Source organism: Pseudorasbora parva, chromosome 23 (genome assembly GCF_024679245.1).
Source record: "Pseudorasbora parva isolate DD20220531a chromosome 23, ASM2467924v1, whole genome shotgun sequence".
Lineage (NCBI taxonomy): Eukaryota > Metazoa > Chordata > Actinopteri > Cypriniformes > Gobionidae > Pseudorasbora > Pseudorasbora parva.
Genome location: NC_090194.1, coordinates 28,511,895 through 28,536,431, shown reverse-complemented (window position 1 = coordinate 28,536,431; position 24,537 = coordinate 28,511,895). Strand labels below are relative to the sequence as shown.

General features: G+C 37.9%; 2 protein-coding genes across 3 annotated transcripts; both read right to left on the bottom strand.

The window, feature by feature from the left end:
* Positions 1-69: 69 nt before the first annotated feature.
* On the bottom strand, positions 70-11,026 carry foxred1 (FAD-dependent oxidoreductase domain containing 1). Its single transcript, XM_067432821.1, has 12 exons — positions 10,975-11,026; positions 9,423-9,592; positions 8,415-8,635; positions 6,025-6,135; positions 4,475-4,593; positions 4,234-4,328; positions 4,053-4,154; positions 3,899-3,975; positions 3,630-3,790; positions 2,122-2,251; positions 1,923-2,027; positions 70-1,721 (listed from the first exon to the last, which is right to left on the bottom strand). Exons 2-12 carry the CDS (start codon positions 9,526-9,528, stop codon positions 1,467-1,469), a joined length of 1,482 nt encoding a protein of 493 aa, XP_067288922.1. The 5' UTR covers positions 9,529-9,592; positions 10,975-11,026; the 3' UTR covers positions 70-1,466.
* Positions 11,027-11,446: 420 nt separating this feature from the next.
* stt3a (STT3 oligosaccharyltransferase complex catalytic subunit A) lies at positions 11,447-24,321 on the bottom strand. Of its 2 annotated transcripts, none has more exons than XM_067433186.1 (18): positions 24,203-24,321; positions 23,461-23,583; positions 23,314-23,374; positions 23,110-23,231; positions 21,172-21,317; positions 19,193-19,283; positions 18,867-18,973; positions 18,542-18,706; positions 18,269-18,449; positions 16,921-17,076; positions 14,721-14,812; positions 14,461-14,616; positions 14,186-14,374; positions 13,972-14,088; positions 13,759-13,861; positions 13,477-13,665; positions 11,928-12,043; positions 11,447-11,835 (listed from the first exon to the last, which is right to left on the bottom strand). In XM_067433186.1, exons 2-18 carry the CDS (start codon positions 23,546-23,548, stop codon positions 11,797-11,799), a joined length of 2,118 nt encoding a protein of 705 aa, XP_067289287.1. In that variant the 5' UTR covers positions 23,549-23,583; positions 24,203-24,321; the 3' UTR covers positions 11,447-11,796. The 2 variants fall into 2 exon arrangements, with proteins under 2 accessions (XP_067289287.1, XP_067289288.1); XM_067433187.1 differs by having other exon boundaries at positions 24,180-24,271.
* Positions 24,322-24,537: the final 216 nt, after the last annotated feature.

The window sequence follows — 24,537 nt, the reverse complement described above, 5'->3', positions numbered from 1 at the left end:
TCAATTTAATATATATATATATATATATATATATATATATATATATATATATATATATATATAAAGCATTTAAGTGTGACACTGAAGACTGGAGTAATAATGCTGGAAATTCAGCTTTGAATCACAGGAATAAATTACATATTAAAATATATTAAAACAAAGTTATTTCAAATGGTAATATTTCACAAACTTACTATTTTTACTGTATTGAATGCATTAAATTGACAGTAAAGACATTTATAATGTTGCAAAAGCTTTATTTCAGATAAATGCTGTTCTTTTGAACCTTCTATTCATTAAATAATCCTGAAAAAAATATTGTACACAACTGTTTTTAACGTTGATATAATAATAATAATAAATGTTTCTTGAGCAGCAAATTGGCATATTAGCATGATGTCTGAAGGATCATGTGACACTAAGGGCTGGATGCTGACAATTTAGCTTTGAATCACAATTCTTTTTTAAAGAATTGATATTTTCAACTTGGAAAAAAAGTTATTTAAAATGTTTGCTGTATTTTTTGCTCCAAAAAATGTAGGCTTGATGAGCAGAAGAGTCTTCTTTCAAAAACACTTTTGACCAGTAGTGTGTGACCCTGGACCACAAAAGCAGTCATAAGTCACATGAGGATATTTTTGGCAATAGCCAACAATACATTGTATGGGTCAATTCATTTATTTTGTACTAAAAATCACTAGGATATTAAGTAAAGATCATGTTCCATGAAAACATTTAGTAAATTTCCTACCATAAATATATTTTAAAAATGCATTAGTAGTAATATGTGTTGCTAAGGACTTCATTTGGACAACTTTAAAGGCCATTTTCACTATATTTTGATTTTTTTTTGCACCCTCAGATTCCAGATTTTCAACATAATAGTTGACCAAATAGTGTCCTATCCTAACAAAGCATACATCAATGGAAAGCTTATTTCAGCTTTCACATTATAAATTAAAAAATGACCCTTATGGCTGGTTTTGTGGTCCAGGGTATGCTACAATAAAAGCACATTGTTCAGCCTTTTTGCACAATATTCACATCCATATTAACAGACATTTAAAGATGTACACATTTATAAAATTCAGTCCATGAGGGCTGATTTACATTAAAGGACAAACTTTTAAAGTTTATGATTTTTTGGGAAATCATTCATGAAACTGTGCGAATAAAAAATATGATATATCATGATCTATATCATATATTTGCATGATCTCTGATCTCCACCTCCACCAAGTCATTTTAAATATTTCCCTAACAGTATGTTTGGTTGAAACCACAGCAGCCTTGATCACTCTCCTCTTTAATGTCCTTATAATCTGAGTTCTTACAAAGTTTTTTTTCCAAACTGAACTCTTTCCATTGATCCAGTGACAGTTCTGTCCGAACCCCGATGTGCTTATTGCAACGCTCATGTTAAGTGGCTCCATCCTGAGGACACATACCCTGTGTTTTTGTGCTCTTCACACAATGTTGCTCTCCAGTATGGGCTCCTGCAGGAAGATCCGTTTAAGGTCAAAAGCACTGAGGTCGATGGTTTTAAAGCCCCCGTCCAGAATAAGCTCAGCCACTGCGAGTCCTACCGCAGGAGACTGCTGTAGCCCGTGACCGCTGAACCCCGTGGCAAAGTACATGTTGGGCACTAGAGGGTGCAGTCCTATAATGCCATTCTGGTCAAAGGTGTTGTAGTCGTAAAATCCAGCCCACGCGCTTGAAACCTGACAAAGATGAAGTGCATAATTTGGGAAAAAAACTGTTACACTTTCTAGTAAGCACAGACAAACAGTTCTAAGCCACTTTACCATCTAACAAGCATCAGAAACTGCTCCCAAATAGTCCCAAGACAATAAAGAAGGCTAAAAAAAGTTCCCTTCATGCAGTGGATAACATGAATAACAAATCTATATTATGAATTTCACCTTTAGTTGTTCAAATGCAGGAATACGATGCGCCAGACGATGCCAGACCTTCTCTTGGAAAAACTCGTGGTCCACATCAAGGTTACTGTTGTCTGGTTCTTCTGTCTGAAAAAGGTAGAAATAATCCAGGAATGACTGAACAAATGCATGCAGACTGTGAAACTAACACTTTTGAGATCAGATGAAAGCATGCCTATACCTCCTCTGGTGACATTCCCGTGATGTAATTTCCTCCCAGTCCCTCTCGCCTGCAGTAAACCCCTGAATAGTCGATCAGAAACGGAGTATCCAACCCGGGTCCATCAGGGCAATGCACCACATAAACAAACCTGTGAGAGATACAAATCTTTAAGTCTTTAATAAAGTAATATATCAATTAAACTATACTTATTAAAGGGGGGGTGAAACACTCAGTTTCAGTCAATCTCATGTCAATCTTGAGTACCTATAGAGTAGTATTGCATCCTTCATATCTCCGAAAAGTCTTTAGTTTTATTATATTTATAAAAGAAATATGGGCTGTACCGAGTCTTTCCGGAAAAAAACGAGCGCCTGGAGGCGTATCGTGTGGGCGGAGCTAAAGAATCGCGCACAAAGCGGTGACGTCCTCAAGCGTGGAGAAACCCATGACTATCGATCTAGAATCCAATTCGGAGGCTGAAATAAATTGAACAGCAGTAACAGCAGCAGCAGGACGTCCGTCTCTGTGGTATGTACTGTATTTAGTGGCCTGTCAACATTTGTGTGTCTTTCCTCGCAGTTTATGAGGACATGATTCGGTTTATGGACTATTGTATGCGACTAAACCTTAGCAGTAGCAAGCAAAACGGTTTTGCACGTCAGACTAGTGTAACGTTATACATAGAACAACAATGGAGTAAACGTTAGCGCATCTGAATGACGAAGCACGCGATCGTGTCGTTTACTGATGTTTACTCACGCGACGATAGCCAACAGCACAGACATTTGAAGCAGTTTTACTCACCGGCTGCTTCCAAAGCAGGACCGAACCTTTATCGCTGGGACCTCTCCGTCAAAAACACACTTCTTTGGTATGATTTGGTGAAGTCCTGACAGCAGTGACTGTGGAAATCCACTTTGCGATGCGACTGAAGCGATGTTGTGAAGCTTCCCGTCATTTCTGCGTTCAAATCGGTTCAAATGCAGCGCTGCCTTCCCGGAATGCTGTGCTGAAGCGTTTAAGTCACTTGATGTCACTCATAGGAATAAAGAGGAGCGCGGCGCGTCATAAGTGTTCACGGACTGTATTGTATATTAACATTATTATTAATATAATCAAATATAAATTCAACAGTTATTTTAGAATATTTATCATTGCTCATTCAGTTTATTTAATTATTAATTATTCATTTTAAATAAGTTATTTTAGAATATTTAGCACTGCTCAATTAAATAACAATTAAATATTTGTTTATTAACTGCTAATGATATTTAATTAATTATTATTCATTTTAATTAAGTTATTTTAGAATATTTAGCACTGCTCAATTAAATAACAATTAAATATTTGTTTATTAACTACTAATGATATTTAATTAATTATTATTCATTTTTTAATAATAATATACTACATTTTTATGTGTGTATGCCACTGCTCATCCAAGTAGGTAAGAAACCATTGCAAATTACCATACAAAAACATTTCATAAGAAAAATTCAAAAGTGTGAACATTAATGAGTCTTGACCTCTTTCTAGGCTCCACAGGAAACTGAACACCAGACATGGATTCTTTGGGGCCTAATCCGATGCCCAGCATGGCGGCGATCTTCCCTGAGTTTGCACCTGCCGCATTTACCACAACAGCACTCTCCACGGGCTGATACTCCAGACTGTTGGGCATCTGCACCTAAACACACCACTTCTATCAGCAATGCTGTTAATGCAACTATTTCAAAATGATAAAAAGAGTTTGTTATATGGCTGCCATGTTCTGAGATGCAGCATAAAAACTTACATTGACATATTTTATCCTTCTGACATCAACAAAGTCTCCATCTGTGATTTCTGCAACACTTGACGAGCATCTAAAACCTAAAAATCACATTCAGAAGAATCACTACAAGCTTCCTTTTGATTGTAACATGGCAATACGTTGACAAAATCCTGACCTGTGACCTCTCCGAAGCACTGATAGACTCCCATAGACACGGCCTTGCGTCTGAGGGCGTTAAGGAGGGACCAGGGATCAAACCAGCCCTCGTTCTCTAGTCCTGGAGAGGAATGAATACATTACTCAGTAATGATTCTCAAATGTGAGATGTATCAAAGATTAGGAAAACATTCACCAACCAAGAGAAGCCAGAGCGACGCCCTCCGTGTTCAACCAGGGGAATCGCTCCTTCAGCTGAGATGGTGACAGGAGGGCGACCTTCGCACCAGCGCATCTACGAATGAAATCATAAACATGCTCCATCAATCTTTAGCTTTGTATCACGAGTCTCCGTTTATCAGCTGACAGGGAAGGTTGAGTTAACACAAAGTGATTTCGATACATCTACACCTATACACCTAATAAATTGTGTCCTGTCACCTTTGAGTGCGGTAGTTTTCCTCCATAATATGAGCGAATTTTTCACTGGCGAGAAAGAGATATCCTGAATGATTAAACTGCAGATCAACGGGGTCTTCATTTACCACCCAGAGATGATTCTGTGGCATTTCAGCAGAGCAGAAAGACAAAGTTACAAACAGTGTTCTCAAACTCTAAATAACACAAATGATCCTGCTGAACACTTAGAAACATTCACAGCTAAATATTTATTTAAAGGAACACTCCACTTTTTTTGAAAATAGGCTCATTTTCCAACTCCCCTAGAGTAGAGTTTGACAGTTCCCGAATCCATTCAGCCGATCTCCGGGTCTGGCGCTAGCAATTTTAGCATCGCTTAGCATAGATCATTGAATCTGTTAGCATTTCACACAAAAAATGACCAAAGATTGTGACAAGACATTGTGGATTAATGCTGCCTTCACGTGCTATCGGAAATTTCATAATTCCGACTTCTGAAGTCATGATTATGAGATCATTGCATTCAAGTTTCAAAATGTGAGGGCGTTCATGTGCACTTTTACCTCGTATTTACGATAATTGCGAGAGTAAGTGAAGGCAGCATAAGACCAACAAAAAATGAAAAGCTGTGATTTTCTAGACAGATATGGCTAGGAACCATACTCACATTCCTGCGTAAAAATCAAGGATCTGTACTGCTGTAATAATATTACGCAGCGCCTGGAAATAGTCCCCAGCTAGGTAACTTCCAATGTGACCGGCACTAAGACTAAATCATGGGACAGCCATTTGTATTGCACTCAATCCCATTTGTTGGTTATGTTGACGGAAGTTAGCCAATTTTCAGGGGCTGCGTAATGTCATTGAGCCACATGGTGCACCAGCAAATTTCCTTGATTATTATGCAGGAATAAGAATATAGTTCCTAGCCATATCTGTCTAGAAAATCACAACCTTTCATTTTTCATCAGTCTTGGTACACAATGTAACTACAAAGGAGTCAAATAATAAATAGGAAGAATATCAAAACTCTTTGGTCATTTTTGAGCGAGATGCTAACGGTGTAATCCAGAGATCGGCTATATGGATTCAAAAATGGTAAAACTCAACTGTTTAACCAGACTGATCTTCCGGCGATTTGATTTCGCCTGGCACCTCTGTCTGGAAACCTGTACATTACTACTGCTTCTGTAACACTTTTGCGGGAACCAATCACAGACTGACTTATCCACCTGCCGTGCTTTTGCCCTGAAGGACTATCCTATTGTGTACAAAATCATTTGAATTATGCTCGTTGATCACGCCTCTTGTGCAGTAGAAAATACAGAGCAGACTCCCCAGACCAATGTTCAATCTTAAATTGAGCTTGGTCTGGTGATAGCCAGACAATTGTTTAACTCTAGGGGAGTTGGAAAATGAGCCTTTATATAAAATAAAAAAAAGTGGAGTCTTCCTTTAAAGTTTCCAGAAATACTAATACCTAGACTTTATGTAACAATTTATGTTACAGTGCATTTTTAACAAGAATAATGTTTCAGGAAGCTTGACAGTGCAATGTGAAAGGTTTTTACATTAATGTTCTTCAAGAAATCAGCCGAAGTCATTGACAGCTGGATGTTTTCTTTCAGGGAGAACTGCTGCCGAATTCCACCACATGACAGCACAGTCGACGCCTGAGAATACTGCAGAAAGAGGAACAGAAAGACTGCAATGACTTTTGATATATTCGTATTCAAATTGTAAAGTGAACAAAAAAAAGTCATATAAATATATAGAACTAGAGGGCACAACCTTTATGTCCTTTACATGCAATCTGCAAGCAATCATATCATCACTGCATGACAAGCTGATTGGCTCTGTTGATCCTGCAGCCAATGAGATTCAGTGTTTTCTGTAGGCTAGTCCTGCAGGACATTATCAGAGTTCCTCTGAAACCCTCCACCTCCAGCAAGCTCCTCCCATCTAGATATTATACGAGATTTACATCTGTCTATTTGCAGCGCCAAATCTTACATGCTCACAGCAACGTGGCTGTGTATCCCAAGCGGCAACCCCCCAAAGTCTCTTTTGAAGCCAATACGGAAGTGTCTTAAACTGCAATTTATTAACTGACCGCTAGAGAAAGGCTCCAAAAGGGAGTCAAATTTGTATCTCCCCCATGTTAAAATGCTCAACTTTACAGCAGCAAAAAAAAAAATGTTTACAGCCTGACACAAAAAGTTGTTTTGGTCTTTTTAGAAAATTTTGCTCTTCATGAAAACTGTGAGGCCACTTGAGTGACAGGTGGATTGCCGTTTGTCCGTTAGTTATGTCACCTCAGCTCCACCCAGGTCCCGCCTCTTTGCCCATTTTCGCTTATCTGGGAGTGACTCGTGGTGATGTGCTGCCAAGATGGCTTTAAACTTTAGGCTTTAAAAATGCTCATCAGAAACCTATGGGTGACAACAAACTTTATTTTGTGAAGATCCAGCTCACTCTCGCATAGTGTATGCGTTTCACGCTTATATCCTCCGATCGGCGAGCCAAGTAATACAAAAATAATATTCCAATCAATCATGGGTGGATGAGAGATACATCACTGTGTTTGTTTGATAAAAACGTTTTGCGAGCCCTGTGAGCGAATCATTCCGGTTGCCACCTTTAAAAAAATCCACACGTGAACTGACAGGGGAACAGAAGCTCATTAAATATGCTCATTAAAAATCTTCTCCATTCCTAGCCGTGGGCGTTTACTTCCAAGTCTCCAGCACGCCCATCAAAACCCAGAGCCTCAAAACCAGTGTAGAAAATAGCCTATTACTTATTAGTTATGATGTTTTTGAGTGTAAAAGCCACACAGACGTCATTAGTTGACCTCAGACAACAGTATAAAAAAAAGTTCATGACCCCTTTAAGCCCGACAAGACAAAAGAGAATGTGCTGTTTGTGAATGTCCTGACACACACGACTCTCAACTCAAGACACACGCACGACACACAGAAAGACATGCGGCAAAATAGAGTTCTCGTTCGCACTTGAATAAACAATAACATGCCAAAATGCCTGTTTTATCGTGTATCCTTATATTAGCAGTCTTAAATTAGTTAAATAAAGTCTTAAATAAACTTAAAGAGTTGTGAGAAAATGAGATGCATTAAAAGTATTTTTTTAAAGCCTAATAAACGTTGAAATCGATATAGCTTCAATAGTACTGTAATGTTGAATGTCTATCATTAATGTTTAAATATATATATATATATAAATTCTAAGAGACATCAGTGGCAGTTTTAGTACTCATTCATAAAAAGATGCCATTTACAACAAATATTTAAATACCGTCTTTAACTGCGGAATTTACAATATAAAAATATTAAAAACTCTGATGTTTTAAATCACGATTAACTACAGAAAATGTGTGAATAATTAGTTTATTTTGTTTAATCGATTGACAGCACTAATGTGCATGTTTAATTCACAAGAGAGAAAAAAACTCAACATGAGTGAGGCTTTTCACAGAGTAAATGGGATTGTTTAAGGGAAAGCAGGATTTCTCTTTTTTCCAAGGCTCCCAGGCTGACTCCATTCCCTAGCCGATTATTATTTTTTAATTCAGTTTCATTTGAACTGGGTGGCATTGCAAATCTAATTTGGTTCCATTGTATAAATAATTGATGGTGCATTAGAAAAGATCATAATCAAATACTGAATTTTTAATTATTGATTATATATATTTAAAACTTGTGTGCATTTTATGAACTGAGTTTTGTGTTACCATACTAGTGATATTTATCCGAGTTACTTTCATTTTGATATTCATCATCAAACCTTTCGCAGTGTACACCCAGATTGAATATTTCAAAATTGAATTAAATGTGATTTTTTTTATTTTATTAAATTTAATTCCGTTTCCCCATGACATTGATACGAGCGCTACAAAAGAAAGAAAATCTATGGGGTTGACCAATGAGATATATAAACTCACAGTAGGGTCTTTCTCCACCACCAGCACCCTCAGACCATCCCTTGCGGTCTCCTTCCTCTTCAGCCAGTATGCGATGGACCATCCCACCACTCCCCCACCGACAATCACCACATCAGCCCTCTCAGGAGGCAGGCCAGGGGTCAACTCAAACGGGCTCCAGTCACTACCGGGCATCGCCGCGGACGCTTTCTCACGAAATGCCCGAAACTGAGCCTCCAGATCTGCAACAAGTTCCATTATGTTAACCTACACATTTTATTTTATTAGTTGGAGACAGAGCAGAGGTTACATAATTTCCTACAATTTCTAGAAACCATACTGTCTGTAATGTTGACAGATCATGCAGCAGAACTTTTACGTTAGCGCAATGCTGGTTTTTGGTAAATTTGTACTTAATAAATGTAAAATTAGAAATACAAATCTTATTTTATTTGGTAATTATCTTTCTTTCATACCTAAAAAATGCTAGAACGAGAAACGACCAAACTGACTAGGATTATTTAGAAATTAAATGTGGTAAAAGATAATTGAAATAATTTGAATTTGTTCATTTCCCGTTTTTAACTATGCATATTATGAAAAAAAAATGCTTTCATTAATGTTATGTATTAGTCTGAACGATACTTATGCAGAAGGCGAATGTACAAATCCTACCATAGTGAACGTAAGACTCATGAATATTTATTACGCACTGTTACGGTCGCCGTCACTGATTTGCTGAAAGGCAAAAGGTAGTAAGTAGACGTGAGGCAGTTGGACAATGAACGAATTGCGAGCGAGGCTTGGCTCATGAATATTGATTAAATTATGTGACGCTCCGAGGAAGTTTAACATTAGAGCCAACATGACCAAATTAACATTAAGAAGCTAACCTTTCACATAGTAGGATTAGAAAAACAAGATTGTTGGCACACATGACTCTTGGCATGAATTACATTTCGCTCTGCAGGGTTAAACGCCTGCCATACTAGTATACATGCATGATGTACATTAAGTGGATCATTTCACCTTTAAAGAAGTCCTTTTCAGCTCTCCTGCTGCTGCTTTTAAAACTCCGACAGGGCGCTTTCGCATATCTGAAAGCAGGGACGGAGGCGAACAACTTGCGCCACATTGCAATTGTCGTCAGACTGTTGTCTTGATACAGAAAATACACTCCAATCACCTTCCAACTGTGATGTCCGGTTCGCGAACGAATCGTTCTTTTTAACCGGATCTTTATAGTGAACCGGTCGAACCAGTTCACCAAATCGAACTGAATCGTTCTAAACGGTTCGCGTCTCAAATCAGGGCTGATCCCACAAATACTGTAGATATTAACTTTCTGCCATCAGTGACAGTCTCTCAAACTAGAAATAAAACGAATATCTTGAAGTAGATGCTGTAACTCCAATCGTTAGCTGAAGTGAGATGTTTTGCTGAGAGATCTGATGAACTCACGAGCAGCTGATACTGAGCATGCGCGTGTAACCGAACGTACCGGTTCGGTTGTCGGACCCTCGGATCAGCAGTACAGAATCAAAACCGTTTCTATCGGACACGTTCGATACTGAGAACCGATGAGCCGATGAGCTGCGCATGCGTGTTATTTGTTCAGAGGAACGAAATGCAGGTTAAGTGTATTTAAAACTAATCACGTTTGGAAACATTATAACAAAGCTGTCACTGTATTATTTTAAAGTTTTGGAAACAATAGATTGTAAAACGGTCAAATTAAACATTTATTTGTTTTATCAATAATGCATGATATTTTCAGGAACAGCTTTTATCTTATTTAATTTCTAAGTCGATAAAGATTTTAAAATAGATGTAATCAAAACAGTAGCCTATGATATAGACTATTCAGCTAGCAGCAGTTCGCAGCTCAGCACCCTGTGCTCAGCACACACACACACACACACAACACACACACACACACACACACTGATACAGCGGTTCTCGAGTCAGATCGACCGGTTGCAACGGATCACTGGTACAGAATCGAGAACCGTTTCTATCGGACACATTCGATCTTTCGGACATGTTCGATTCTGAGAACCGGTGAGCTGAGATACTGAGCATGCGTGAGAGCGGCGTAACCGAACTGTTTCTCTCGGACTGGGACAGCTGATGCTGATAATACATGAGCCCGGGTGAACTGAGGATTTGTGTAAGTATTATGTCAATGTAAGTTTATTTAATCCGTGTAAAACATCAGTGTGTGCACGACAGTGACAGTGACAGTCTCTCTAGAAATAAAACTAATATCTTGAAGTAGATGTTGTAAATCGATTCAGTTCGATTTTGTGAACTGTATTGAGTGCTGTTGCTAAACATAAATGAAAAAATGTTTCCAAGATGATGATGATGTCAATTATAATTATTACTATACTAAGTTTTGATTACAAATACTTTATATGGATGTTTGAATGTATATTCATCCGCCGGGATGATAGAAATGACGTCATTACGTAAAGACGTAAAAGAACCGGTGATCCGGTTTTTTTAACCGGATCATTGAAACGAACTGTCCGAAAGAACCGGTTCGCGGAAAAGAACCGAACTTCCCATCACTATGTGACACGCCGCTCACAGTGGAGTGTAAAATAATTTGGCCATGTGCGCATGCTCACAATGACGCCACAACAAGACCAGCCCACCGATGGGGTTTCAAAAGTGGCCAGTAGAGGGCGTGTAAATAATAATTATTTTTTTTCTCACTTGTATTGGGTTTGTGATCTATGTTTTTCAATTTGCCCAGCTGTAACAAATTAGGAAATTCAATGTATTCTGCATTTTAATTTTAATAACATCTACATTCTGCACCTCAGATGACAGTGCATAGGATTATTTATAATGTATGTATGGGGGAAAAATCTGTTCTATTTCAATGCATTAAAATGGACAGCTTGGTTCTCGGACCAACAAATCTTGGTTTAGGCGTATGGGGGTTCGGATATTAATTGGGGTCTAGATCTCAGTGGGTCTGGTCTTGCCATTAAATTGGACATGCATGTGATTTTATTGGTTAAAAAGAAAGACACTAGTCAATGTAATCCCAGTCACTCCTTTATTCACCCATTTAAAGACAAATCAAACCGTTATCTGGCCAGTTGATTGCAGAAATGACTTCTGAACAATTTGAAACTTTTTCCTCACCTTTTCAGGTGATCATTTGACACCTTTCTGCCCCAAATACAGACAAAATATCACATTTGAAGATCAAATTTAAAAAACAAACCAAGAAAATAAAAGGTATGAAAAGAAAATCTCTTTCAGCAATTAGAACAAAAGTATAAAAAAAAGTTTTCACGCTTTCTCCTCAGATCGTGGGATGGGGGGCCGCAGATGTTCAGTGCTGTGTGTTTGCGAGAGGGGGGGTGGGATTTTGAGTTTCTGGCTTTTACGTTCTTGAGAGGCCCCGGTTGTCAAGGTCTTTGACCTGTGGAGGTAAAGCAGGAGATTATCAATAGAAATTAAGACAGTGTGGAAGGACAACGATGATTGAAGATGCACAGGTGAGTTCAAGTTTACCTTGTATATCCTGACGAGCCAGTGCTCTGTAGTATACGCTTCCTCCAGCACATCCAGCTCAAAGTCCTTGTTGCCAATCTCAGCGTTACGAACTCTGTCATAACCAGGAGGACGCTCTGGAAAGAAAAGTAAACATATTGGTCTAGTTGTCCTAAACTTCTTAAGACATTTTTGTTAAAACCGTGAACTAAAGTTAACATGAAACAACAATTGCAAGCTTTTTTACTTCTGTAATATCAGTGAAAATAAAACACGAAATAGCAAAATAATTATATTTAAAATAATACAAATATATAATATGAAAATATTAATAAAATATTTAATCAGCAATAAAATATTGATTAAATTAAGTCAATAAAATACTCTAAATATTAAAAACTATTATTATATTAAATAAAATAACATTACAAATATTCAATATAACAGGGAATATGAATAATAAAAATAAAATAATATTAAACAAATTTATGTTAAATAAAATAATATCAATAAGACAAAATACTCAAAACAATACTAAATACAATAATCATATTTAATAAAATAAAGTGAAAATAAAATAACTTAATAAAATAATCATCAATAATAATGTCCAACAAAGTCATACAATGTAAGCAGGATCATTAAAAGTGGGCGTAACCATGCTAACTGGAAAAACATCAAATGGATCAAAAATAATAAATGGCTAGAGCTTTTGTGCTTAGAAAATATAAACTTTTTTAAGTTAATTTTTTTAAATGACCGATCGTGTCGCTAGAGAAGACCCTTATTCATCATCTGGTATTGTTTGAAGCTGCACTGACACTGTCCTTTGCCCACTGAAGTCCATTTTATGGAGAAAAATCCTGGAATGTTTTTATCAAAAACTTTCGACTGAAGAAAGAAAGAAATGGACATCTTGGATGACATGGGAGTGAGTAAATTATCAGCAAATGTTTATTTAAAAGTGAACTAATCCTTTAAGCCGGGGTCTCAAACTCAATTTACCCAGGGGCTGCTAGGGGTAGACTCTGGGTCAAGCTGGGGCGCATCAAGTATTCCACAAAAAAACAAGAGCACAACTTATCCAATCTTCTCAATCTTTATTATCAACAGTTCTTCAACATGAATGTTTCTTCTGAACATGAACTGTTCTTCTGAATTTGAACATTCCTTCCTGAACATGAATGGTTTATAGAGGCTTCTCTTGCCTACTCAGTTTTATTTTTATTTACTAATTAACTCAATAGAAGTTCAATAGAACAACGTGCAGGCCGGACTTACACTAAAACTTTTATGTCAAGTAGGGGGCCACAAAATATCATCCTGCGGGCCGCAAATGGCCCACTGGCCAGGAGTTTCAGACCCCTGCTTTAAGCAAACTAACCCTAGAACATAACCTGTTCCGGAGCAGGTTATGTTCCGAGAGTCAGTTGCCATGGTTACTTGCATACCCTGAAAGTTACCTCCATTTTTGGAACTGAAAATTTAGTTTATCCGCTAACTTACTCTTGAACATACCCGGGTATGTCACATAACCTGCTTTCTGGAATACCCCCCAGGAGATACTCACTGGCTTCCGTGTAGACCTGGCCGAAGCGATAGTAGCACATCTTGTACATGAGACAGTTGAGCAGGACGGGTGACCCCTCGCGGTCCACACGGAACTCTCCGGTTGGCGTGTAGTAGTCGTGTTCCTTTATGTGTTTCCCTGTGTCCGTGCTGCCCCCGATACGGACCATCCACAGGAACTTATTGATGTCTAAAAGAAATTCATTTAAAATTATGAATATTTACATTTACATCAGATACTTCAACTCAAACGTTAAGGACCACAATTAATCTGAGCCCGTACCATCAGATGAATATCCCGTCAATCCGCCAAAGATCACCAGGACGTAGCTGACATCCAGTTCTCGCATAATCTCATAGGCTTTCTCCTCTGTGGAGGCCATAGCCTGCAAATATATTAATAAAAACATTTATAAAAATGCCTAAACTGTATTTAATCCACTATATATAGATCATTATAAAAACTGCAAACAGCAAAACTATATTCCATCATCACCTGACCAACTCTGGAGATGTGAGTGTTATTCCAAGTGTTGTTGTCAACTAGAATCGTTCGATTGGCCATCGCTGTTATTTGATACCCATAATCCCACCACGACATGACTTTAGCATCCTGTACACAGATGAAAGCAAAATGAGATGAGCAACTGTTCAGAATCAAAAGCAACAGGAAGTTTATGATTGCTAACAGTGTGATGGATCTCACTGACCTCCGGTGTGTTGTGCCTGAGCCAGTAATAAGCCTCTCTGAAGTCATCGAAGATGATGCGGCTGCCGTCACCACCGCGAGCGGAGAGCACGATGGAGGGGGAGGAGTATGCCTCGCTGGTCACCCAGGTGGAGTGGAAAGTGTATGTGATGAGGAAAAATGCCATGACCAGAATCATCCCACTCGCCACCTACGGACCAATCAGAGCAGAGCATAACTGAGGGAACCAATGGCACAAACAAAACTGAGAGTTATCAAACGGAGCATTGATCGCACCTCATTCTTGATTGGGTAGGTGGCATCCTGCTGCTTCTTGGATTTCTTGTCCGGTCGGCTGACATCCAGGTTTTTCATGTAGGTGGTGAGGACCTGAGAAACGCCAATGCCAGACAGGATGCACATGACGGGGGCTAGGACCAACATGAGACGCACCTGAGCAGAACAGATCAAACTAGGGTCAGAGCCTCGAATGTGAAGAGAGAAATACCAACAAACCAACATTAAACACTGACCAAATTAAAGTAAAAGTGTCTTACCATCACAGCAGAGAAGTACATGCTGGTGACGCCGTACATGATGATGAAAATTGTGGCATCAGAGAGGTTGTTAAAGCAGTAATAAAGGCCAACTGAGAAACAAGAGATTTAAGGGAGACATATTAATATATTGTTTTATGCATTCTTTATTAGAAGCAACATTTGGATATAGTTGGTAAAAAGGCCAGTTCACACCAAGAAAAATAACTATGAAGATAACCATAACTATATTAGCATCCACACCAACAGACAATATTCTAAGCGCTTAGATTATTCCAAGCACTGAAGTTTTGTTGTCTGGCGCTTTAAATGCCAGCCAATTAGAATCAGTCCTGCTTTAAACATCTCAGGCAATGCTTGACTCTGCCATTCATTTATATTATGAACAATTTTTCAGACTATATCTTCTTCATAAAATTAGAAGTGGCAACAGGAAAAATACAAGGGACAATAAACAAATTAAAAAAGATAATATAAAATTAAATTAGAAAATAAATAAGTATAAATAAAGACATTTTAAATCAAGCAGACACAATAACACACTAGATTTATAGATATGTGATTGTATGCACAATTTTGTTCTCTACTATGCGATTTGTTAGATATTGTTGAGTAATATTCTTTTGAAAATGATTTAAAGCTGAACTATGTAATTTTTCCATCCGCTAGAGGGCACCTATTCAAAACAAAAGGCATAGTTCGATGACGCCAAGTTTGAGCTCAGAATCTTGGGACATGTGGTCTTCACCTCACAGCCGGTGAAAATGAATCGGGCTAGGACATCATGTTGATGGATGCGGTTATTAGCATTACTGTAGTATGAAGCAGAGCAGGACCGAGTGTTGTGGAGCTGAGCTGAGCAAGGCTGCGATTGTTGCCGAACACACGGCTCGCGAGTAACGGGACTTATTATGACAGGGCACACTGGCAACATTTCAGCGTTTCTGAAAACCGAGGGTAACGGCGATATGACGCAATTGACAGACGACTCCCTCAGACATCCTGGTTCCTTGATTAAAATGGCAATTTTCTCACAATTTACAAAATTGGAAACATTTGGGATATTGTAAGAATTCAACTGAACAAAATATATAACACTGGCCTGGTGGTTTTTGATATTTTTCTGCAAAAAGCCTACATTGTGCACCTTCAATAAATTATTTTATAAGTTTTAGATGACATTAAAACACTGAACTGATGGATCCATATTAGATCAGCATGATTAATTGTTAAAAGATCCTAATCTCGATAGAAACACCTACTGGTATACCATCATGTGTAGGTAAAACAGCTCTACAACCAATCTTTTCAACCACAGTATCATTTCGGTGATACAAATAATCACAGAAGTACTGGGATAAAAGTTTATAGTTCAGATGAAAACACTGTGTTTGAGCAAATCACCTTTTGAAAGCAACTTGACGCTTCAAATAACGATTGTATCGATTGCATAGTTATGCCACCAGGTGGTGACAAGTGACTGTTAAAAATGTATGTGTCACTAAATCAGTCATTTAAAAGTGCACGGTTTCAATATTGGCGGCATCTATTGGTGATGTTGCCAATTGCAACCGCCCACAGCTCACCCCTCCCTTTCAAGCCCATAGAGAAGCTACAGTGGTCAACACAGGACAAAGATGACATCGTCTGAGACAGCAGAGCGTAGCTACCACTCTGTAGACCAGTTTGTCCGTTTAGGGCTACTGTAGAAACATGGCAGCTCACAATATCAACTTCACTGTAAGGGAACCTGGGGTGTATGTAGATAAAAAATTACTCATTCTAAGGTAATAAAAGCATAACTGTTCATTGTGTAAGGTCTTTATACTCCACTGAAAACAGCATTTCTGTCAATAGATCCTCGTAAACACTGCACCTTTAAAAGATTTGTTCAAAAACCCTGATTCATACAGTAATCAAACAAGTGAAGTATTTACGAGTCATTGAATCATTCATTCAAACCCAGTTTAAATAATTTTAAATAAACTGCAGCAAGTAACATTCTGTCATAACTTCTAGTAAATTACATGTTATTCTGTTTATTGGTCTGTTCATAATTGTGATCTCAGTTTAAAACCAAAAAAAAAAAAGTGATCATTTAATTCCGAATCATGCAGCTATCCAAATGCAAAAAGTTATGAATTCAAATGTAAAAGAAAAAAAAAAAGAAAAAAGAAAAACAGAAAAGAAGGTGATGTACCTGGAAACATGAAGACCAGAAGCTGCAGGTCAAAGTAGTAGGAGGACCAGGTGGTGGGCTGGTGCTCAGACACAGAGGCGATAATGGGGATGTTGTTCTTGGCGTATGAAGGATCCAGCAGAGAGTAAAAACGGCCAGTCCAAGGTGAGATTTTCCCTAACAAAAGAACAAAAACAAACTATTTAAAAAGCCCACAAATATTTAAATTACCAAAAAATAAATACTTATATTTATGCAAACACATGTATTTGCTATCTCTAAAAATAGAGAGGTAGTCGAAGCCCTTTCCCCACGGCAAATATCCAGAAACTTACATTGCCACCAACCCCTGCCATCCCCGGCCCACCCCTATAGGCACAGATTAAAATGAAACGGGAGGCGACGAATAGCACGCTGCTTAGGGATGTCCCGATCCGATCACGTGATCGGAAATCGGGCCCGATCACGTGATATCAGACTCGATCGGAATCGGACGTTACATCCCGATCAGGACTCTGATATATATGTATATTCTGGGGTTACAGTAACAGTTAAATATGCAGCTATTTTACATTTGATTAGTCTACTTTATTCACTTTCTCTACCTAAAAACTAACGTTAGACCTATAAAAACCTGAAAAGCATTGTTAATTACACTTCAGTCAAATTATACACTTCAAATATTTTTTATTTTTTAATGTTAATTTGTGTCATTGTAGGCAGTTAACCTCACAATGATTTCATTTCAAGTATTTGTTTTTTTAAATAAATTTAGTTTTAGTTAGTTATTTGATGCTATAAAAATGGCTTTGTGACGTCATGATTGATAGCCGAGATCGACATCATCTCTGAGTGAAGTTGTCACTGAGGCACTAACAGATTTTTTGGGGATTTTTGGGAGCAGATTATTTAATTTCCATAACTGTATATTTCACACCAACATAATTAATTGTTCTGCATCTATGAGAGTATGGGTGTGCTTTTGATATCACCATTGTACTTCCTGCTCTGCGCAACTCCGGTCCCGGACTTTTTTTATATTTACTGTAAAATCCAAAAGTGAAGAATTTATGTTATTTATTACTTGATTGTTCACGATACCTCACAGAAGTGCTCTGTTTGTTAGAGTTGTTGAATGTTAAAATAAGATCAATAAAATAAAAAATAAGGAACATCCTGGTTCGTTTTTTCGCTCTTCTTTATTCTTTTTTTTATGTATTATGTAAGTATCGGATCGGGACTCGGTATCGCAAGATACTCAAAATCAAATGACTCAGACTCGGACTCGAGGGCAAAAAAACCTGATCGGGACATCCCTGACGCGGCTTGCATCCCTGTATTTACATTTGAAATTATTGCATTTTATTACCTGTCAGCATGAGCACACCACCCGCAGAGAGCAGGATGATACCGACCAGCGAAATGACACTCTTGAACAACACTTCAAACTGCTGCGTGTTCAGTTTGCTCCGGAGGTAATCCACAAAAGCGTGAATCTGACACAGGCCAAACACTCCGAACGCAGCCATGTGTTCAGAGGACTGGACGGGCTACAGAAAGAGCAGGAGAGAGTACTTATCCATTCTGAACGTTATAATGACAGCAATTACTCATATTTGGTAGTTGAAAATCAGTTCCTCACCTGGAATCCAACAAAAGAGATCTGCATGGAGAGGATGGTGCCCAGGCAGTAGACTGTGCAGTACGCCACGTAGATGCGATGAGAGAAACGTCCGGTCAGCATCAACACCAGCACGTGCAGCGGAATGAGGTTAATCAGAAACACGTAACCACCCCAGGAGGACACCTGATGCCAACACACAAAGTTGTTGTTAATGAAATAACTGTATTTAATTTCGCTCAGTTATAATCTATAACTAAAAATAAATACATTTACATTATATACAAACAATTTGCTCTAAAACAACCACAATTCAAAGCGTCAATCTGTCTGAAATTTGGCTCACCATGTAAAAATAAGCCAGCGCACACATGGATGACCAGTAAATGGAGCCCGACTTCACTGCTTTGATCCACATGTAGTACGTCAGCAGCATGCAGAAAATGGCGATTCCTTTATAGCACAAGAAACAAAATTATAATTTAGATATATATTTTAAAATATACATGTATATATATTATTAACATATACATTTATTTTTTAAATGTAAACTCGCTCCCTTGCTAAAAAAAATTTAATTTATTGAATCAATCTGAATTATTATTATATATATATATATAAATTATTTTTTTTCAACTTATTATACACAATCCCTCGAAAACAAGACTGTACCTTCATTGTCATAAGAGCCTGCCACAGAACGAGAGATGTATCCAGGGACGACTGCAATCATGGCGGCAGCCAGAAGCCCTGCGCCCGCATCCTGGAACAAAGAGTGTCATTTCAGGTAGACTGAGTCGAGTAAAGGCACCAACAAACAAAGATATTCGGGCAATTTTTTGCAAATTTCTCCCCTTCTGACAATCCTAGGAAAAGTCTATATTGTCTTGATGCTTCTTATCAGATTTTTGTGATGTGAGGCGTTTTAAGAGTGTTTGAATCAGCTCGGAAGAACTCCAAGGCCACACCGATCTCAAATAGTACATTTAACAATATTTACAATCCTGTCGTTTGGGGGAACCCAGAGGAAAAACGCACACTTTGGTTTGTCACATGGAAACTAAATGATACCCTAGCAAGCTGACGAATGACAGAAGCATAACAATTGCAGTCAGGCCTAGCACAAACCTTTCTTTTTCCATTATTAATTTTCTTTTTAAAAAACAGTATGTGGTGGAAAGGTTTTTATTATTGATGAAGAAGATTGATTATTTAGATGTGTGTTTGAATTCATAAAGGAACCAACATGTGTTTCTGCCATGCAGGACACTTCTCCTAGCTTAATTAACACAGAGACTGGTTTTGTGACCTATGGGGTCGAGGGAAACCTATTTCAGGGCTCTCCCAGACCAAAGGTGTCAGACAGAACTAATTCTAAGGGCAAGGTGTAAGGAAACCAGAACATATGGGAGATTCTAACTTTTACCATGTGTGGAAAACTACCAAGAGGGATTGTTTTGACAATGTGGGTATAAGAGATTGTGGCTTCTGTTATGTCTTCAGTTATTCAGATATTCCTGATGGCTGTGTGACTGTGACTCTTCTTGCAAGAAAATAAATCTTTATAAAGACCAGTGGCTAAGGTTTGTCTCTTATTCAGAAAAGCAACATAGCGTTGTCATAATGTTACTGTAGACAACATTTTCACGCTGCCCAGTTCAGTTCATGATTTTAAGTTAAGAAATTATCATTGTAAAATCATTGCCATGACGGATGGCATAGCTGTCATTGAGCAGGAGTGGAGTAAAACAGCCAATCAGAGCTGAAATCTGCATTAATATTCACAACCCTTCCAAATAAGGCAAACCCACAGCATTACATCCTAGGGAAAATTTCTAGGGTTGTTAATGGACCTGTAAAACTGTATCTGGACAATTTTTGACCTTAAATAAGCCACATACCCTCTATTTAGATATTAGAGAACAATTTAACATGTTGTTTCAAATCATTCTAAGGCACCTTTAATCCTAAATAAATCTGTCTCTTCCGTGATACCCTGAAAATTTTGAATAATCCGATCTAATATGATTTCCGACCTGTAAGGTTGCCAGAATAATAATCTTACACGGTGTGTTAATAGGCCAGAGGAGAACTGGCACCCCGACTGAGTCTGGTTTCTCCCAAGGTTTATTTTTCTCCATCATGCCCCGATGGAGTTTTGGTTCCTTGCCACTGTCGCCTTTGGCTTGGCTTGCTCAGTTGGGGACACTAAAAATATGATTAAAGTTATTCAACTTATTATACAAATAAAATATATGAATTAGGTCTTATTTAATTCTATAAACTATAATACTGATCTGCCAACATTGTCGCTATATGATAAATTAAAATAAGCTGATAACATCACTGTTTTCTCCAGTACGGCTGTACAGCCAAATCTAATTTTGTCGCAATATTACCCTGTTTGACACTGTGAAGCTGCTTTGACACAATCGTGATTGTAAAAGCGCTATATAAATAAAGTTGATTGATTGACCTTTAAATCTATGATTTGTATTATTGTCAGGTTATGGTTGCTCACATTTTGAAAATCTGATCATATTTTTAAAAAAAGATATACAAGTCAGTGAGGGCCAGCCATTAGATAGATAAAGTATGAGCAGGTGCCTCTGATAAGGGAGTGATGGGCTGTGTGCTGAGGTTCACCTCACCTTGAGCTCTTTGGTAAAGTGGTAGGTGACGATAGCGGTGAAGGAGGAGAAGAGAGGGGCGAGGAACACACACACATTGCGAATGTCGATAGTGATGTGGAAGAAGTGCAACACGTGATAAAGAGCTGCAGATGTGATCATCAACCCTGTAGACAAAAAAGAAGAATCACATGACATTTTATTTGGCAAAAAAAGAGCTGTGTATTGTGATGTATAGGTTTTAAATAGGTGCAAATATCAGCAACAAAACAACAGGGTGCTGCTAGGCAAAAGCTACAGTATTTCAAGGGGTTTCAGACTGCTGCTATGGGGCTGCTAGTGTGTTGCTAGTCAGAGTCCCTAAATATGGAGTTTTGTTGTTCATCAGGCAAAAAAAGTCAAATTAGGGTGGGGCAATGTCTACCAAATTGGCATCAAACAATGTCTACAGTGAAACATCACGATGGACGATGACATCGGGGGATTGCGTTTGAGCCTGGGAAAGTTCACCCTAAAGTAAAAATTGTGTCATCATTTACTCTCCCTGAACTTATTCCAAACCTATATGAGTATTTGCCTCGGTGATCTGATTGGCTGACACCTAGGTTGGCTCTTGAAAAGTTTTCAACTTCTGCTGCTACCAACACCAGTGATGCGACACAACGGAACCCACAATTCAGTACGTTAGAATTAATGTTTATTGTTATATAATAGATTGTTAGAAATGTGAGGGCACTGCAACAGCTACTATATCCAGGTAAAGTATAGTAGTGTGTCTATGAAGTTGTTTCTATGAAGTCGGCCATTTAAGGAATAACATATCTAGCGCCTGATATAAAGAGTTGAATTCAATTGGTGAATTATTATTATTTTTTTACAGTATTTAAAGCTTCTTTCTTGGGTAAATTCTGTATGTGCTAGCATCATTCATGTATATTCCCCTGTTGTGTATGCTTGAGTATCGTGTATCGTGTATGAGTATCATGAAATAACATTAGGACGTTAAAAACATTAAAATAATAAAAGAAAATACCACTATAACCAGTAGATGGCGGAAGAGGAAGACTTTTTGGCTCTTTAGCCATTTCTCTTCTTTTGAATGAATTTGTATAGATGATCAAATCACTATTATAACATTAAAATATCTATTTTTGTTACTTTATTTGTACTGAAGTGTTAAATATAGGCTAATTGTAAGGAGCATCACAAAGTCTAAAGAAAAACAAAAACATCTGACTAAACTTCACACTCAATTTTTATTTAAATCGTGTCAGTGCTTTGTTTATGATGAGAGGATTTGTAAATAATGAGAAGGTTTGTGTAAAACGTAAACTTGCACTAAAATTCATTTAGCGTTTTGAGACTGAGATTGGTCATTATTTCCAACAGAAATGCCCATGATTGGCTAAAATACTTAACGCTGTAAAATCATGTACTCTCGTGACCCAAACAAAAAAAGAAACAAAATACTGTTTGGAACAACTTGACAGTGAGTAAGTGATAAATACTTTCATTTTTGTGTGAACTATCCCTAAATACAAATGGTTCGAGGTTTTGGTTGAGCTGGACAATCACTGTTTTCTCCAGAGTGGTTATTCAGCCGAATCTAATTTTGTCGCATTATTTTCCAGTTATCACTGTAAAGCTGCTTTGAAACAATCTGTATTGTAAAGAGCACTATATAAATAAAGGTGACTTGACTTGTTTAACATTTGAGCAATAATAAGAAGGAAGTGCCATCAGCACAGGCAACAAGACTATAACATGGATTCCTCTCTATTGGAAACAATATTTTCCAGGGCAACATTTCATTGAATGTAATGACATTGTTGCAGCATGTCTGAAGAATCCTGGTATTTGGTACTTGGCTCAAGACCACAATGGATTTGCAAGTGGCTGAAAAACAGATAACCACAGATAATATTGATATAAATTTAGAAATGTGTCCTTCAGCTGTACCGGGATAGATGGTGCCTCCTATAATCCTCCCAAGTGGATACCAAGCCCGATCATCAAACCAGTTATGGAATTTGTAAAAACCCTCTTCTGTCAAGAAGCGAGTGGTCCGGTAATTGAAATACCTGTTATTAAAACAGAAACAGAAAACTCAGTTTAACAGGTGCTTGGATGCTGCCAAAATAGCTACCCGAAAGCTGTACTTACGGATCAAACTCATGGATGACGCTCTCAAACCGCAACACAGAGAACAATCTGGTGGAGAACGCTAGAAGAAAATTGCAAGGAATTAGAGGACAGTTATCATACAGGTAGGTCAGGAAGTCTGGTATAAAGGGACATGTATCCACTCACACAGGACAGCTGCCATAGACAGAATGAGCAGCTTCAGCAGGGTGTCCTGTTTCTCATAGGACAGTCGGAGAAAGCCCAGCTTTGTCATCTTAACACACAGGAGGCAGGACTAACTCTTGAAACCTGACAAAAGGGACAATGACAGCATGTTTAATTGTAACTTAAAATAGAAGTGCACTTCAGCAGAAAAAAAATGTTAGAGCAGTGTAGGATAAGACTCCTTTAATAACAAACTACATACAAGCCATAAACACATTTAAACTTCTAAATGATTATGTAATCCTGTGAAATATTTATGATTTTTAAATATATTAAGCGTCAAATATTAATTTTAAGGGGAAATCTCTTTAAGAAATCGATTAATCTGCACATTATATCATCTATAAAGTGTCAAATCTGAAAGAGTCTGAACCTGAAATCAGGAAGAGTCAGTATGTGCACAATTCCTATACACAATTCTACTAATTGATACTTAAACACATACGTACAGGAAGATAAATCAATTCAGAGCGCAAAAATGCACGTGGACGCTGTGTTTTCCTAATAAACTATTCCTGAAAATTAACTATTAAAGTCTTCATTAGCTCATTAGCTGCTAGCTAGTATCCCACCTATCTGACACTTTCACAAGCTATTTTATTATATGTAAAAGTATTTTTTAATGCACATGAGTAAATATATTGACAACGAACCCGTATAGTTGTGAAAAATGAGCTTACAAATTATAAATGTGCAAAATTACCAGTCTTATTCATCGGCGGTTCACTCACTCCAGCCCTTCCACACTCTCACACACAACCCTCTCTGCGTTCAAGCCCCACCCATCCACGTAGAGAGGGCGGTTATTGGCTCAGCGTCACGATTCCGCAAGAACGGCTGTCACTGATTGGTCTTCGAAATGTCACTCATGTGTGTCAAGACAAGTTCCGCATGGCGCTCTAGATATGACGTGTCCTAATGGGAGAAATACAGTCAGCATTGTGGAGTCCATGCAGCACTCAACTTTAAAACTTGAACTTTCAAGTATCATAAAATGTTTTGTGTCAATCTAATTAATAGATAACATTTCAGTTACAA

Bases quoted from the DNA above. Each gene is read 5' to 3' on its own strand.
- foxred1 (XM_067432821.1), bottom strand. From the start codon at position 9,528: ATGTGGCGCAAGTTGTTCGCCTCCGTCCCTGCTTTCAGATATGCGAAA. The intron at 6,136-8,414 runs GTGAGTTTATAT...CTCTTTCTGCAG, and splicing joins TGGTGGAGAAAGACCCTACT to TATTCTCAGGCGTCGACTGT. The intron at 2,252-3,629 runs GTCAAGACTCAT...TATCTCTCACAG, and splicing joins CCTGTGGAGCCTAGAAAGAG to GTTTGTTTATGTGGTGCATT.
- stt3a (XM_067433186.1), bottom strand. From the start codon at position 23,548: ATGACAAAGCTGGGCTTTCTCCGACTGTCCTATGAGAAACAGGACACC. The intron at 19,284-21,171 runs GTGAGGTGAACC...TCTTTGTTCCAG, and splicing joins ACTTTACCAAAGAGCTCAAG to GATGCGGGCGCAGGGCTTCT. The intron at 13,666-13,758 runs GTACGGGCTCAG...AATTTCTTTTAG, and splicing joins GACGGGATATTCATCTGATG to ACATCAATAAGTTCCTGTGG.